Raw genomic sequence first — 16056 nt, 5'->3', positions numbered from 1 at the left:
ACTGACGACAAACCTGATGGAGCTATGCTGATGCAGCCAGAGCCCTGGAGCTGAGAAGCCACATGGAGACCCACGCCAGCGCTGCGATGCTTCTACTGCCACTGGATCCACGAGACTTTCCACCCACTGACCTGTGATCTTCCTGCCTTCACCATCATTGCATGTGTTTTGTATGTCTGAAGAGGACTTTATAGATTGGGATTGGACACACAGGCTAATGTCGGACTTATGGACTGGATCTGAAGTGGGCTGGGATATTTTCTCAATAATCAATTGATCTTGTCGATAAAGCTCTTTCTTATACACATATGAGTGTCTATGAATTTGTTTCTCTAGTCTACCTGGACAAACACACTGGAAAAGTGTAGGTCAGTGCTGTAGCTTATCACCATATCTACTCAATCTGTATACTTAGCAAATAATTCAAGGAACTGAAGGATATGAAGGAGAGAGCAGTTCAGGATTAAAGGAAGACTCATAACAACCTTGCTTACTGAAAGTGGGAAGGACTTGAAGCACTTACTAATGAAGATAAAAGACTGCAGTCCTTAGTATGGATTAAACTTCAACACAAAGAAAACAAAAATCCAGAAAATATTGAAATTGTCAAGAATTTTATTTTACTTGGGTTCCTAATCAACACCCACTGAAGCAGAAGTCAAGAAATCAAATAACATATCATACTGGGCAGAGCCAGTTGTCACTTAGAAGGTGCACCTGACCCAAGCCATGATATTTCTATCACTTCAAATACATGCAAAAGCTAGACAATGACTGAGGAAGACCAAAGAGAAATTGGTATCTTTAAGGTGTTGACAAAGAATATTGTATATACCACAGACTGTCAGAATAATGAGCAAATCTGCCTTGTACAACCAGAATGCTGCTTATAATCATCCTACTGTACAGGACCACTATGAATCAGAACCAATTGACTGTGCTTAACCAAAACAATGATACACACTGCATTATTATAACACTAGTAATTCAGAAGTCTCCATGGTTTTAATAATCATTTCTTTACATTTAATTTCTATGTGAAGATCCCCATATAGATATTACTTCACATAAATGCATACAGACTTCCTGCGATTGCTGTTAGTTGCCATCAGATTGTTTCTGACTCATGGCAACTCCATGTACAAATGACTAAAGCATTGGCTAATCCAGCACAATCTTCATGATTGTTGGTATACTCGAGTCCAGCTTGGACACTGGGTCTTTTGAGTGACTTCCACCGTGGCACTGTGGGGTAGGCTTTGGTCTCCTACTCACAAAGTCAGTGGTTCAAACCCACCAGATACTCAAAAGGAGAAAGATGAGGCTGCTTGCTCCTGTAAAGATTTAAAGCCTCAGAAACAATGTATAGAATTTCTGTGAGTCCTAATTGAGCCTATGGCAGTAGATTTGGGTTGGGTTGGGTCTGATCTAGATTTCTTTCCCAGCACAATCTAGGATAATATTCTGTTGTGAGCCATAGGACTGTTCATTGGCCAATGTCTGTCTTAAACAGGAGGTTCCACTGAAACCCATCCACCACGGGTGACCCTGATGCTATTTGAAATATCAGTGGCATAGCTCCCAGCAACACAACAACTCTCATGCCACTTGTATGACCAAATAACAGATGGCTAGTTGGAGACGATCAGATTATCACATCATGTTAATTGTGCTTTTACTTCATAACTATTTTCTTCTTCTTTGCCATCCTCATCCATGTCCTGACTACCAGAGTGAGCCATGTCAATCCATGGGGGTGTATCCGGCCATGGTGTACTCTCTTCCCATAGCCTCTTACAGAGACATCTAAACGCATCTACATACAAATAGAACACGCTTCTCGCCAGCCCTCAAGTGCTGAGTGAGTCTCGAATGTGAGTCAGAGCCAATGGAAGCTTTGTCCTCACCCATTTTTCTTTTGTTGTAATGCCCCAGTTTCATGAAGTAATTTTAGGGAAATTGAACTTGAACAACTCAGTATTATGTAATTAATAACATTCAGCTGCAATTTTAATTATTTACTGGATCAAGGCTGACATCTGGCAACCGTCTGTTAGGCAGCAGGGGCAGTGAGCTAGTGATTAGCTTCAGCAGCCTGCACAATGGTTGAATATTGCAGTGTGAGCTGGAAATCCAAATGTACCGAGAAGGTCCCTAAACTGAATTTGGGGAGGATTCAGAAATTGGTATCTGAATATGTGATCGGAGTAGACAACTGACTCCTGCTGCCCAATTCTAGGAACCTCCTTTGGAATAATGGTTCTCATTACCGGCTCCAGGTGAGTCACAGTAGAGCTGCGCTCCATACGTTTTCAATGGCTGATATGTTTTCAGCAATCCATGGCTAGGACTTTATTCTGAGCTAACTCTGGGTGAGAATGATGCTGACTTCAGTTCACTGGGACTTCAGTCTCTTTTCTTTTTTAATACTTAGGATTAACACATACCAATTCATTTGGTCTTGACAACCCTAGGAAATAGGTACTAATATTGACTCCAATTTTCAAAAGCGAATATAAAGACCCAGAAAAATAAAATAAATGTCCTCATGTCACAGAGCAAGTATGTAGCCAACTTGGGATTCAAATTCAAGGTGTCTCATTTCAGAACCCAGCTTTGAGTAATAGGACTTCCCAGGGACTTTTCCTTCCTATGAGACGATGGCCTATAGGGTCACTATGGGTTGGAATCAACTCAGTGGCAGTGAGTTTTTTTATTTATTTGTATTTTTTAAATCGTTTATTAGGGGCTTATACAACTCTCATCAAAATCAATACATACATCAATTGTGCAAAGCACATTTGTACATTCACTGCCCTCATCATTCTCAAAACACTTGCTCTACACTTAAGCCCCTGGCATCAGGTCCTCATTTTCCCCCCTCCCTCATGAGTGCCCCTCCCTCATGAGCTCTTGCTAATTTATAAATTATTATTTTGTCATATCTTGCCCTGTCCAATGTCTCCCTTCACCCACTTTTCTGTTGTCCGTCCCCCAGGGAGGAGGTCACATATAGGTCCTTGTAATCGGTTCCCTCTTTCCAACCCACTCTCCCTCTACCCTCCCAGAATCGCCACTCACACCACTGGTCCTGAAGGGATCATCTGCCCTGGATTCCCTGTGTTTCCAGTTCCTATCTGTACCAGTGTACATCCTCTGGTCTCGCCAGACTTGAAAGGTAGAATTCGGATCATGATAGTCGCAGGGCACAGGGTGGGGGTGGGGGGCGGAGGAAGCATTTAGGAACTAGAGGAAAGTTGTATTTTTCACCATTGTTACATCGCACCCTGACTGGCTCGTCTCCTCCCTGAGACCGCTCTGCAAGGGCATCTCCAGTGCAATGGCAGTGAGTTTTGAGGATGGCCTTCACCCAATGGCTTGTCTTGGATTCTTTCTTGTCCTTCAGGGCTCACTTTAAGTTCACCTCCTCGCTTACATAGACAAAGAAATGTGGCACAGAATCATCATCTGCTGATTCATCATTTGTCTCCACTCTTCATTAAACTCCTCAAGGTGCCCTATCCTCTTGCCTAATGTATAACTTGATGCTTAACACAGAGTAGGCACTCCAAAAATGCCTGGGGAATGAATGAACAAAGGCATGCCTGAGTGAACATTTCCACGTACAATCAAACACTGCTAAGGCTAACCAAGGTATCAAATCTAGGAACAATTCTACAGGAATCATTTTGGTAGAATTGGAAATTTGTTTATCAGAAACATTAGAACTAGATGTGATTTTGAAATCAGAATTTATTAGCTTTTAGGAAAATAACATCTAATGTATATGTCATAACTCACCCAACACCCCCAGTAGGGTTGCAGTGAACTTTATCCAATCAAACACATGTACATTTCAGTAGGGAAATGTGTAAATTTTCACAAGATTTAGGATAAAGCTGCCTGACATCAGTTCAGGTCAGGTGTTGCCACCATTTGGATGTGCTGCAAAGATTGGGGTGGGGGTGGAATAAAACAACTGTTGGTTTTCAGAGGTGTTTGAGTTTGGGGCCTGTGGATAAAGAATGGTGGATTTTATACAGTTGCACTTTATGCACTTTAGATAAGCAATCTACTCTCTCGTGTCTAGAATGTATGGTTTTGATCATTTGGTTTGAGCCCTTGAAATAAGTGGAGGAAGGTTAATTCAGTGAGCTGTCATTTTCTAGAGATCATTTATTGTTCTTTCAAAAGCAAACTCGTATCCCCAATTTCTCAAATGTGGGTAGGAATGGCTTTGCTATACTAAAGTGAGGCCTGTCACCCAGCACCCATTCCTAGAGTAAAATATGATGCCTTCAGTTCACGGCATCTCTCTCCTTGTTCTTCCCTCATCCTCCTTTTCTTAGGCAGAAAAACAATACAAAAAAATACAATATAAAATAGCAAGAGGTCAAATGCATCCACCAGAGGACACTCCCTAGTCTCACAGGACGTAGCCTCTTCAAACTCTTTTTTCAAAAATGTGTCTTAGCAGGCACACATACACAAACACACACACACAACCTGTTGGCATTGATTAACTTCTGACACAGGATGATGCAACATCTGCTCCATGGGGTTTTCTTGGCTGCAATCTTTACAGAAGCAGATCTCCAGGCCTTTGTTCCGTGGTACCATTGGATGGGTTCAAAGCACCAGCCTTTAGGTTAGTAGTTAGTATTTGTACCACCTAGGGACCTTTAATACTCACAACTTATGTCAAATAATTGCTTGTCCTTTGGAACCTAGTCATATTTTGTAAAATTCCCAACCTCAGAATAACAGAGCAAATTATATAGGATACCGTAGCATAATAGCTTGCACAGTCCCCTTTATTATTTTGACAAATATCTGTGTAACCTAGACTTTTGGTAGGTATAGCATCCCAGTCCATAAGGTGGGCTCCATGCTGCTTGTTAGGCTCCACACTGACTCTGGTCATACTCATTTTCTAAAGCACTTAGAACTGTTAAGAAGTTCTTGACTCAATAGACGACTTAGTAAAAGGTGTGTGTGTGTGTGTGTGTGTGGTAGTTCACAAAGCAATTAGTTTATGGTACATCCACATGAACAAGAGCTCAACTGATTGATCAATTACATCACATTGCACAAAGGAAGACACTAATACAATATAAACCATGCTTACATTATATTAGATTACCCTATAGAAAGTAATTGGGTTATATTATGATAGATGTGAAGTCATCACATCACACTGCAGAAAATAAGCTGCCCTTCCCAAGGCCAACCGATTAATCACGTGGAACTATTCCATGACAGCAACTCTAGTTGCTGTTGTTTAGTCAAACAATTATGAACCAAAGTCTAGTCAACTTGACAGATCAAATTAATCATCAAAGAGAAGTATTTGCTTGATTATCACAATAAGGACCTTGGTTTCTGAGGCTCATGAATAAGAATGATGGTTGCCAGCTAATGACAAGTCAAGAAATTCATAAATGTTGCTGTTGGTGGTTAGGTGTTGTGGAGTCCATTATGACCCATAATGACTTTATGTATAATGGAATGAAATGTTGCCTGATCCTGTATTAGCCTCACAATTATTGTTATGTTTCAGCACATTGTTGAAGCCACTGTGCAAATCCATCTCACCAAGTAGCTTCTTTTTCATTGACCCTTTACTTCACCAAGCATGATATCCTTCTCCCAGAACTGTTCCCTCCTAAGACCATCTCCAAAGCACAAGAAACAAAGTCTCCCCATCCTTGTTCCTAAGGATCATTCTGGCTGTGCTTCTGCCAATAAGAATTTGTTCATTCTTCTGGAGTTTGTTCTTTTCCAGCAGCATGCTGCAAATGTAAACCTTTGTGTTAGTCTAGGTAGACTAGAGAAACAAATTCATGAACATTAATATGTGTATAAGAAAGAGCTTTATGCATGAGAACAGTTGAATATTGAGAAAACATCCCAGCCCAGTCCAGATCAAATGCATAAGTCTGATATTAGCCCATATGTCCGATAGCAATCTATAAAGTCCTCCTCAGACTCACAAAACACATGCAATGACCCCGAATGCAGGAAGATCACAGGCCAGAGAGTGGGAAGTCTTGTGGGCCCAGTGGCCCAGGGGTCTCCATGTGGCTTCTCCAGCTTCCAGGGCTGCATCAGGGTAGGTCCATGTGGCTTTGTCTTAGGGATGCCTCACAGGGAGTCAGCCTTGTCAGTAGAGAGTCTCTCAGGAAGTGAGAAGAGAGAGTGTCTCCCGCCTCCAAGGAGGAAATACCAGAGTACCCAGAATCCTCAGGAGAAGGCCATGCCCACACAGAGTCCTCATTGGCTGTTACCCAATTGGCAGACTAGACTCCACTCCTTCACTCAATCCTTTCAAGTTCTAAATTGACACCAGATTATGTAACTACCACAACCTTCTTCTTCAATCTTCCATAATTCATCAACAAGCAATGGAAAATACTCATATCATGGTGTGGGTCAGACACAGCTTAGTCCTCAAAGTAGCATCTTTGTTCTATTGTTGTTTTAATATTTAAAGAGGTCTTTTGTTGATTTGTCCAATGCAGAGCTTTGATTTCCTGAATGCTGCTCCCATGGGTATTGATTATGGATCAACGTTTAAAAAAAAAAAAAAGGTTTTTGACAAGGTTAATTTTTTTCTCAGTCAAGATTTTCAAAGTACCCACTGTCATTGAGTCTACTCCAATTTATAGAGTTCCATGACTATAAATCTTTATGGGATGGACAGCCTCATCTTTCTCCCCTGGATCCCCTGATGGTTTTGAACTGCTAACCTTGCAATTAGGAGTCCAATGTGTAACTCACTATACCACCAGGGCGTCTATCAACTCAGAGTCAATTTTAAAACTCACTACCATCAAGTAGATGCCAAGACATGAAGTAGATGCAACCCTATAGGGCAGGGTAGAACTGACCCTGTGAACTTGGGAAAATTCTCAACGTAAGTGGTTCAAAATAGTGAAAATTGAATAAAAGAATATGTAAAGCGGTGTAAGTTTCAACTTACAGAACAAAACACGATCTCCTTATTTCCTGGGGACCTCGACGTCCATACTCCAGGGCCATCAAACTTCGGTAGATTATTTCATCTGCCCGTATGGACCAAGTTAAATATCAGCGCAGAAACAAGCTCTGCTGAGTGGAGAACAGAGATTGGAAGAGTTTGGCTAGGACTCTTGCTTGCTATGAACCGAATTGAACTCGGTGTCATCATGTCGATGCCGACTCCTCCTGACCTTACGGGCGGGACAAGGTAGAACTGGCCCTGTGGGATTCTGACATGGACCTTCCATTTTATTCTTAGAATGAATTGCTGTCACATGCTCCCTAAACAGCCATATCTGAAAATATCCCTATTTGTTTTCACAAACATGGTTTCTCATTTTTTCTTTAGCTCATTATGAATTTTGTTTTCTTCTTCCTAGAGCTATAAAGAATTCTGTGCCATTCAAAGATGCTGATGCAGATAAATACAGTGTTTTTCCAGTAAGTATTGACAGAAGTAACCAGCTTTTCACTACATATGGCCTCGATTCCTATAAATCTATTTCCTTTAATGAGAAAAGATTGGAATTCGCATATTAAAAATGGTGTATGACAAGATACCATTTAATGACTTTGAAGGACTTTTGGGCATCAGATTAACTCACTGGCCATCGGGGAGTTGTAGGCCGAGGTGGTTTTGTTTTTCTGGGCTCACTCTCCACTAGAATTCTCATGGGGACTACGGTGATCATGAATAGTCCTGTGAATTATTGCAGAAATACTTAAACCTTCTTTCATTTGTTTTTCAAAAGTGTGTGTGTGTGTGTGTGTGTGTGTGAATATGTGTTTGATTTAGAGTAATTAAAATGTCAATGTGTTCTCCACAAATGCTGACAAGCAAATAGCAAATAGCGTGCCACCAGCTTCAGTTACCTGGGTTTGGATTAGCTCAGATAGTCTACCTGCAAATGGAGGAAATAAAAATATTAACTATTCTGACTCTTGTGTCTTTAAAAGCAATCAGATCTAACATACAAATTCACATCATTAGCCGGTTTAACGGGGGTTATAAAACATGCCATAAAATGACCAAATAAGCCAGTTGCTTCAGGGCCTGAGAGGACGGGTGAGTCACAGTGGAAGCCTAGTGTGTGTAGGGTCAGCAAGTCAGACCCCCAGCTGTTCCCTGGAAGAAAACTGCAGCTATCTACTCCCACAGAGGTTTCATCTCAGAGATCCTAAGGAACAATACTACCCTGCCTTACAGGGTCGCTATGAGTTGGAATGAACTTGATGGCAGTGGGTTTGATTTTTTAGTGGAATTTCAGGGAGTAGAGTAGTCCTATTATTTATGGAGGTATGCATAGACACACACATGACAATGCACATATATACACACAAACAGGCACCTACATACATCCATGTGCTCATGTGTACACATATTTGACCATATACAAGTGCACACCCAACATCATATACACATATTTGACCATATACAAGTGCACACCCAAACTCAACACCAGACTCACTGTGGTCTAGTCGATGCCAACTCATAGCAACCCTATAGGAGAGGGTAGAACTTCTCCTGTGAGTTTCTGATACTAACTCTTTGTAGAAAGCTCCATCTTTCTCCCAAGGAGTAGCTTGTGGTTTTGAACTGCTGACCTTTCGATTAGCAGCTCAATATATTCCTCTACACACACATGCCCACACATTATACTAAATATACACACACACTAACCTCCCGTTAGGCTCTGGTGCTCTGACATTTCCCTCACACAGCGGGCCCCACCAGTTTCTTAGTGGCCTTTGTGTCGCCTGGCTCTATGTGAATTGAAAACTGCAGATGTCGGTAGCACTCGGGCAGCTTCATGGTGGCTACATCAAAGCTGACCTGCGTTTCTCCTGAACCCTTTCTCCTCCAGACACTGCGCGGCTATCACTGGCGAGGACGAGACTGCAATGACCAGGATAAGATGGTGTACCCAGGCAGAAGGTAACTGACACTGTCAACTCTGAGTATGAAATTATTTTCTAAAAAGAAAGCCGGAGGTAAAACTTCTTCCCCTAGCGCAAGGGATTCCCATTTGCAGGACAGGAAACCTCTGTTTCCCAACTAAAGTAGAGCTCAGTGGAGAAACAAGCTATATCCATGCATTCATTTGTTCGGGAAATGCTCATCATGCACCTACTACCGGTCAGGCCGCCTCCATCACATTGAGTGGTAGCTAACCTGGAATCATGCCTTTGTAACGCATAGCCCAGTGGGTGAAGCAAACAAGGAAGATAGATTATGCTGGGCACTTACCCAGCGTCTTACCCCAGTTCCGCAAGCAGGACTGAGCCCAGAAAGGATGGGCTCACTCCCTAGGAGTAAGGAGAGGGCACTGTGAAGGGAGAGCATGGCACAGTGTGTTTCTGGCTGGTGTGCAGTCAGTCTTGTCTCCGGCTTCAAAAAGTGGTTATACCAACCTTCCCCTATACTGTGAATACAATCCTGAAGTGTGAACATAGCCAGATGTTTGAGCGTGTTAGAAGCACAACTTTAACAGCTCCACCTGTTTAAATAAAATAGACTGCAGATGTGCTCATCTCCAGTCCCAAACAATCCGGTTGGTGAATATAGTCAATCAAGGAAAACACGGGATTTGATCCAGAGTTCCCAGCACATAGGCCAAATTCAGACGGATATCAAAGAGGGCAAATGAAGGCTTCTTTCGGTCTGCCACAGTGCACAATGAGAGAAGGAGGCCATTGTCTGGCAGTGGCAATTGATGTAGCGCTTGCATGTGCCCTCCTTTATTCATGAAGCGAACATTCACTGAGTGACAAGTCGATGCCAAAACCCTTGTTGATGTTTTCCTCTTAGGCCAGTCAACTGGGATGCACATCAAGACTCAAATTGCAATGGCATTTGGGTAAGCAACTAAATATGGATGTCATCTGTTCTCTTTCCCCCATCCCAAATCCCATCACCTGTGTGTTCTAGTCAGATCTGGACAGCCCCAAGCAATTGTTTTCTGCCATTTGGAAAGGAGTGCCAAACTCGTGAGGTGCATTTGAGGCCTCTTAACCCTTGCTTGAGGTCATCCAGGTCTAATTCTTTTCTTCCGTTTCGAACCGTGTGAAATTAAATGAGAAGCGGTGCTAGCAAACCCGTACAGCCGACCAAACAGCTGTTGGAGCAAACCACCTGCTGTCACCTTCGTATGGCAGCCATTTTTCTAGTTCAGACGCTGAGGCAGGCAGAGAGGAAACTACTCTGTAGGCATGCAGGGGCCCACACCACCTCCTTTTCTTCTTTCTTTCCTTCTGCCCCACTGTCATGTTTATGCATCATTCACCTCTCAGTCATTCCTCTCGGACACATTTCAGTTGATCAAACACACCAGAAATGCTACACTCTCGTCACTGTCAATTTCAGATCCCTTCCCCTGTCCCTGTCATTATTTACTCGTCACTCTCTCCCTGCGCCGCCGCCTCCCCCATGCCCTCCCCCCACTCCACCCCTACCCCGGAACCGTTGGTCCCATTGCTGTTTCCTTGGGATGGCGTGGCCTGCATATCTTATAGAGACAGACACCGAGAGAAAGTAAGGGGAAAACCAGTAGAGACCATACAACTCAACTCCCTGCCATCGGGTCAATTCAGACTCACAGACCTGCTCCTCTGAGTGTCTGAGACTGTCACTCAGGAGCACAGAGCCCCATCTTTCTCCCCCAGAGAGGCTGATGGGTACAAAACGCTGACCTTTTGGTCTTTCCGTTTGCAGTCCAACTTGTCATTGTAACCGACGGTACCCCCTGGGCTGCCCCCTCCGCTAACGGATAGCTTTCACTCTCGGTGTTAACAAGTCAACTGCAGTAACCGGGGCCCTCTCTCAGACTTCACACCCCTTCCTGATTCCTCAAACTCACCATCATTGATATTGTGCGTCAACTAATTGCTCTTGGGTGTTCTCCTGAGAAATGGAGAGTGTTTCGTAGCATCACTAAACTCTACCTCCTAGCACCCTCTCCACCCAGCTGTGATGACCAAAATGTCTCTAGATAATACTAGGTAGCCCCGAGGGAGAGGCTGAGGGTAAGGGTGAGGGGAGGGTGCCGGGTGAAAGTGCCACCAGCAGAGAATCTCTGCTCTAAAAGCATCAGCTCTTAGATCCTGGAGGCATCAGGACCTTGTGTCCAGAAGAGTCCCAACCTGGGCATCTCCGCCAGCACTCCAGCCCTGCCCACCCCTCTGAAAGAAATGAACCACTTCCTGGTTCTCTCCGTATTCCTGCCCCGGTTCCTTTGGGGTCCTCGAGTGGAACTATGTTGAACAAGAGGTTCAAGCTACTTTCAAGGGTTGTACCTAATAATTACTTGCTACCCTTTTACAGTCCTTTGGGAAGAATTCATTGCATGTGCCTCGTACATTTGAAAAAAATAAATTGCTAATTTTAACGTTTCTCTTTTAAAGGGTGTTGATCCAAAGGATGGCATTCCATATGAGAAGAAATTCTGTGAAGGTACGCACCGGAAGAGTCAGGGTGCTTTGTACCACAGATGATTCGTTTCTAGTGTGATTCCAGCAGAAGTGAGCAGGCCACCCAAGCAAGCAAGTGGCTACTGTTGGAATTTACTTGAACTGGAACAGTTTTCGTTTTCTCCCATGACAGACCAAAGACAAAGGATGTAGAAAAAGGAGACAGAATCTAGAAAAAGTAACACCGAATTTGTTTAATTGAGCCCATTATTTGTGAATTGGAAATTTTAATGACTGTGTTAGGAAAGGCTACAGGGTGGAGGAACTGGGTACCCAAAGTCCAGCCCTTCTCCAAATGAGAAATCAAGTAGAGGCAATAACTAGAAGTTGTAATCTAGAATCTTAATTTTCTTCTCAAGATGCTAGGGTAAGATTTCGTAATTTTGTGTTGTTGGAACCCTGTATCCACTCCACTAAAGATGTATGCCTTGGAGACTTGAAGGAACTCTCCAAGGTATGGCCATGGGGGACTCCCAAAACAAAACCTCAAAGAGCTCTGCCTCCCAAATGTACGAATGTCACAGACACCAAGGCCACCAAGGTGGCTAGGAGAAATTGACCACTCCCCACCCATGAGTGAACGCCTCCTGCTGGTGATTCCCAAGGCTTTGAGCAAGACCCTGCATATCGTGGGATATTTTCTGTTTCCGCAATGCTTTTCTCCAATAGTTGCATCCATCTTATTCCTTTATTCAAAGAGTATTTTTTGGGTATCTATTCCTATGTCATCCTGCAGCTATAATTGGCATGGATTATAAAATAAGTTTGAAGTTAATGGGATTTGAGGAAGGTGACAGGTAGTGTGTGTGCACTTCTGGGCCAACTTCAACTAAGCACTCTATTCTGAATTTCATTCAATCAATTTAAAGTCTAATTTTCTTTAAGATCTTAGAAGGGCAGAAAAGGGGGAAAGAAAATGTTAAGAGTGGATGTAAAATGTAAAAATGTAAAGACTGCGTATATTTACGTAGTTCAGAAATATTGGTTGGAGCAGAAGAATGAACAGATAGGAGAATAGAAGGATTGATGAATGAGGTAACCCAGGTCTAGGGGAAACGCTGATCTGAGGTCCTAGGGACACTGTGAGAAGCCTCTTAAATTCTCCCACATCCTAGTACACTTTGCCCTCATGGAAATCCCTCATCTTCCATTATCCATTGTGTGTGGCATGTTGCTGGCTGCTATGGTGCCCAGGATAAAGTGATCCTATAATGACTCTGGGTGACCCTGCAGCAGGATGTATGAGGCTTGGAGCAGTGGAAGAAACCTTTCTCTAGGAATCCTGGAGATGTCAGTAAATTTCTTCCAGAATCTTAAGGGTTTGGAAAAGGATATGCATATGTAAATGATTTGTATAGATGGGGCTCAGATACAAATTAAATGATTTAACTTCCAAACATGCAAAGCTGCATGGAATCCGGATATTACCATCTCCCCATTAATCAGCTAGAATCATCTATCTGGTGCTTTTCTACATATGGATTCGGGACTTTAAAAGACAGTACCATCTTTGGAAAAATCAAAATTGTTCCACAAGATCGTTAATTCGTAAAGTGAATTGTAACAGAAATGATTGTGTTTTCCAAAAAAGCAATTTCCAGAACCAAAATGTAGGGTATATTGCTGAGTTCAGATGAAGTTTTGATTCCCTTATTCATCCATCATTCACTCAGGATGCTGTACAGCAGTTTGCTTTGTGTTGAGCTAGTACACACACCTGCATCTGCAGTGTTTAGCCAGCAGTTCTGATAGCCTGGAAATCTCATCCAGCTCCTAAAAGCGATGCCCCTCATTCTTCAGCTCAGGAGCAGAGGTAATGCATCACTATTAGGATGTTGGGAGCATGCGATGCACACCAGGGTACCAGGCTATCTGTACTCAGAACTAACCAACCAGGAGGCTCCAGACAACACGAGTACGTATGTAACGTCAATAATTGGTCTACCTAGGTTCACAGCCCAGGGGAGTCATTCTACTGGGAGACTCAGCGGGGGCTCATTTCCACATCGCTCCCGAGTGGATGACAGCGGCACAGATGTCTCTGGTAAGTCATTTTGGCAGTCATCATCTTCAGCTGTGCTGGCCTTGTTGTGTCTCCCTGCTCTCTCGAAATGGGATGCCAGCTCAAAACAGGTGCAAATGTTCCTCCTCAGCACAATCAGCCATGAAGTGCCCACCGTCACTTCTAGACAAACGGGGTCCTGGGGTTTCTCCTACTCATGCTTCTGAAACTCAGTTCCTCTACTGCCATCAGTAACCCTGGGAATCAAAGGTGGGAGGAAGAAGAAACCCTGGGAATCAAAGGTGGGAGGAAGAAGAAAATATAGCACAGAGTGTAGCCCAGACCACCTGGCTGACTCCCCTGTGGTGGTCGCGCATGTCAGCTTTCAGGCCTCCCTAGCTTACCTTTTGTTTGAGCAAGCAAGAAGGGGCAGCAAAGGCTGCTCAGCTCTACTGTTCGCGGCTGCTGCTCCACAGAGGGCTTCGGTGGGCATGCCTTCAGTTCTTTTTATGAGCTGAGAAGGTGTCAACTTGGCTGGGCCATGATTCTCAGTATTATGTAATCGGGCTCCACTTTGTGATCTCATGTAATCATCCTATGTGTTATAAAGCCTCACCTCTATAATGATAATGTGGGAGGAGGAGAGGCAGGTATGTTAATAATGTTAATATGTTAATAATGCCAGAAGAGATCTGCAGGCTATATCTTGAGTCAAGCTCTTTTGAGATCTAAAAGAGGTTCAACAAGCCAACAGCGATGGAAGGACCTCAGTGCCACCCAGAAAGAAGAGCTGGGAGAGAAGGTCATTCTATAGACCAGGGTTCCTGCACTGAGAACCTCCTAGAACCATGGGAAAATTGGTAGGAAGACCTTTCCCCAGAGCAATAGAGAAAGAAAGCCTTTTCCTAGAGCTAGCCCCTGAATTGGTGCTCCTGGCCTCCTCAGCTGTGAGAAGACAATGTTCTGTCTCTTAAAACCATCACTTGTATTATTTCTGTTTCAACAGCACTATATAACCGAGTTCCTTAAGAGTGGCAAGGCTGCCCTGAGGTTTTGTTTTATTAAAAACTACTAGGTATATACCCCCAAAGAATTAAAACAGAGACCCAAATAGACATGTATACATCACTATTCATTGCAGAGCTTCAAACTAGTTCATTCCAGATTAACCTTCTGCTGACAATTTACATTTCCACCCCAGTTACACTGAATGTGGATTCTGGTTCCGTGTGTCTGGGGTGGAGATGTACATTTTCTGCAGGGGGCCAAGCTGGAATGAACCAGTTCTGAGTCCTGGTTTATTGCAGCACTCTTTACAAAAGCCTGAAGATGGACACCACCTATGTGTCTATCAACAGATGAATGGATAAATGAAATACCATGTGTTCATAACACAAAATACTCATTACTGTAGAATTAGTTCTGACTCATGGAAACCACATGTGTTAGAGCAGAATTGCTCCACTGGGGTATTATTGGCTGAATTTTTTTATTTTTTAATGAGATTTATTGGCATATAATGCATATATCATACAATTCAATGGTTTAAATATATTCTTAAATAGTTGTTCAATTATCATTGCCATCAATTTTAGAATATTTTCTTCATTCTTGTACCAATCATTATTAGTGACCCATTACCCTCCAACCTCCCCAACCATAAGTAACATAAGCTTAAGTAACTATAAATCTTGTTCCTGCCTCTACAGATTTCATATAAGGAAAAACATACAAAAAGCCCCACCACCAATAACATGCAGAAAAACCTCAATGCAGGGGAAAGCAGAAGATCATAGAAACCAGAACAAATTAAAAATGGGTCAAAAGAGAAAACAGTGGGAGCCTTGGTTGCATAGTGGTTATGCATTGGACTATAATCCTCAAGGCCAGCAGTTCAAAACACCAGCCATTCCTCAGGAGAAAGATGGGGCTTTCTACTCTTCAAACAATTAGAGCCTTGGAAACTCAAAAGAGCAGCTCTACCTTGTCCTGTGCAGTTGTTTTGAGTTGGGATTGACTCAATGGAAGTGTGTATATATGTTTGTGATAGAGAGAGTGAGATCTGCATTAATCATTTTCCAGCGTACTCTGTATGAGGGCAAGACTATCCAAAACCCTGATCAATGGTCCCAGGGAATTTAATGGAGGCTTAAAGTGAGTAGGCCCTCTATAAACGGATTTGGAGCTTTTACGATCATCCATCGCCTTCTGCAAACCGGTGCTCAGATTTTAAGCTCTAATACAACTCCCTCTTCAGATCTTGGATTTTATTACTTATGATCCTTGTATCACATGGACTAGTGTGCTCTTTCTGCATGGACTAAGCTGACACCACACTTGGAAGGCTGCTTGTTTTAAGGCAAGCTTTTAAAAGCCCACATACATCCTCTGATCCTTCACCATACATTGCTATAGCATTCACATCTTCAATGATCACTTTATGAGGGCAAGAATTGAGCAAGTCCATGAGCGTAAAAATGAACTGTTCTTAGAGTTTACAATTAACTATGAGCTCAAAATTCATTCATGTATCTAAAGTTTATGTCTACCCCTCGTCTACTTTAGAA

The 16056-nt window shown here is 42.9% G+C and overlaps 1 protein-coding gene across 1 annotated transcript in view; it reads left to right on the top strand.

Moving 5' to 3' along the window:
- The window catches only part of AOAH (acyloxyacyl hydrolase), a 247582-nt gene that overhangs the window by 103394 nt on the left and 128132 nt on the right, over window positions 1-16056 (top strand). The window contains exons 6-10 of the mRNA XM_013005992.2: window positions 7401-7461; window positions 8886-8956; window positions 9830-9878; window positions 11422-11470; window positions 13437-13531. Of these exons, the coding sequence (XP_012861446.2) occupies window positions 7401-7461; window positions 8886-8956; window positions 9830-9878; window positions 11422-11470; window positions 13437-13531 (325 nt within the window). The remainder of the gene's footprint in view (window positions 1-7400; window positions 7462-8885; window positions 8957-9829; window positions 9879-11421; window positions 11471-13436; window positions 13532-16056) is intronic.

Source organism: Echinops telfairi, unplaced genomic scaffold (assembly GCF_000313985.2).
Source record: "Echinops telfairi isolate 266 unplaced genomic scaffold, ASM31398v2 ScPeMD7_7;HRSCAF=31, whole genome shotgun sequence".
Lineage (NCBI taxonomy): Eukaryota > Metazoa > Chordata > Mammalia > Afrosoricida > Tenrecidae > Echinops > Echinops telfairi.
Note: the sequence above shows the minus strand (reverse complement) of the source record. Positions and strands in the feature narration are given on the sequence as shown.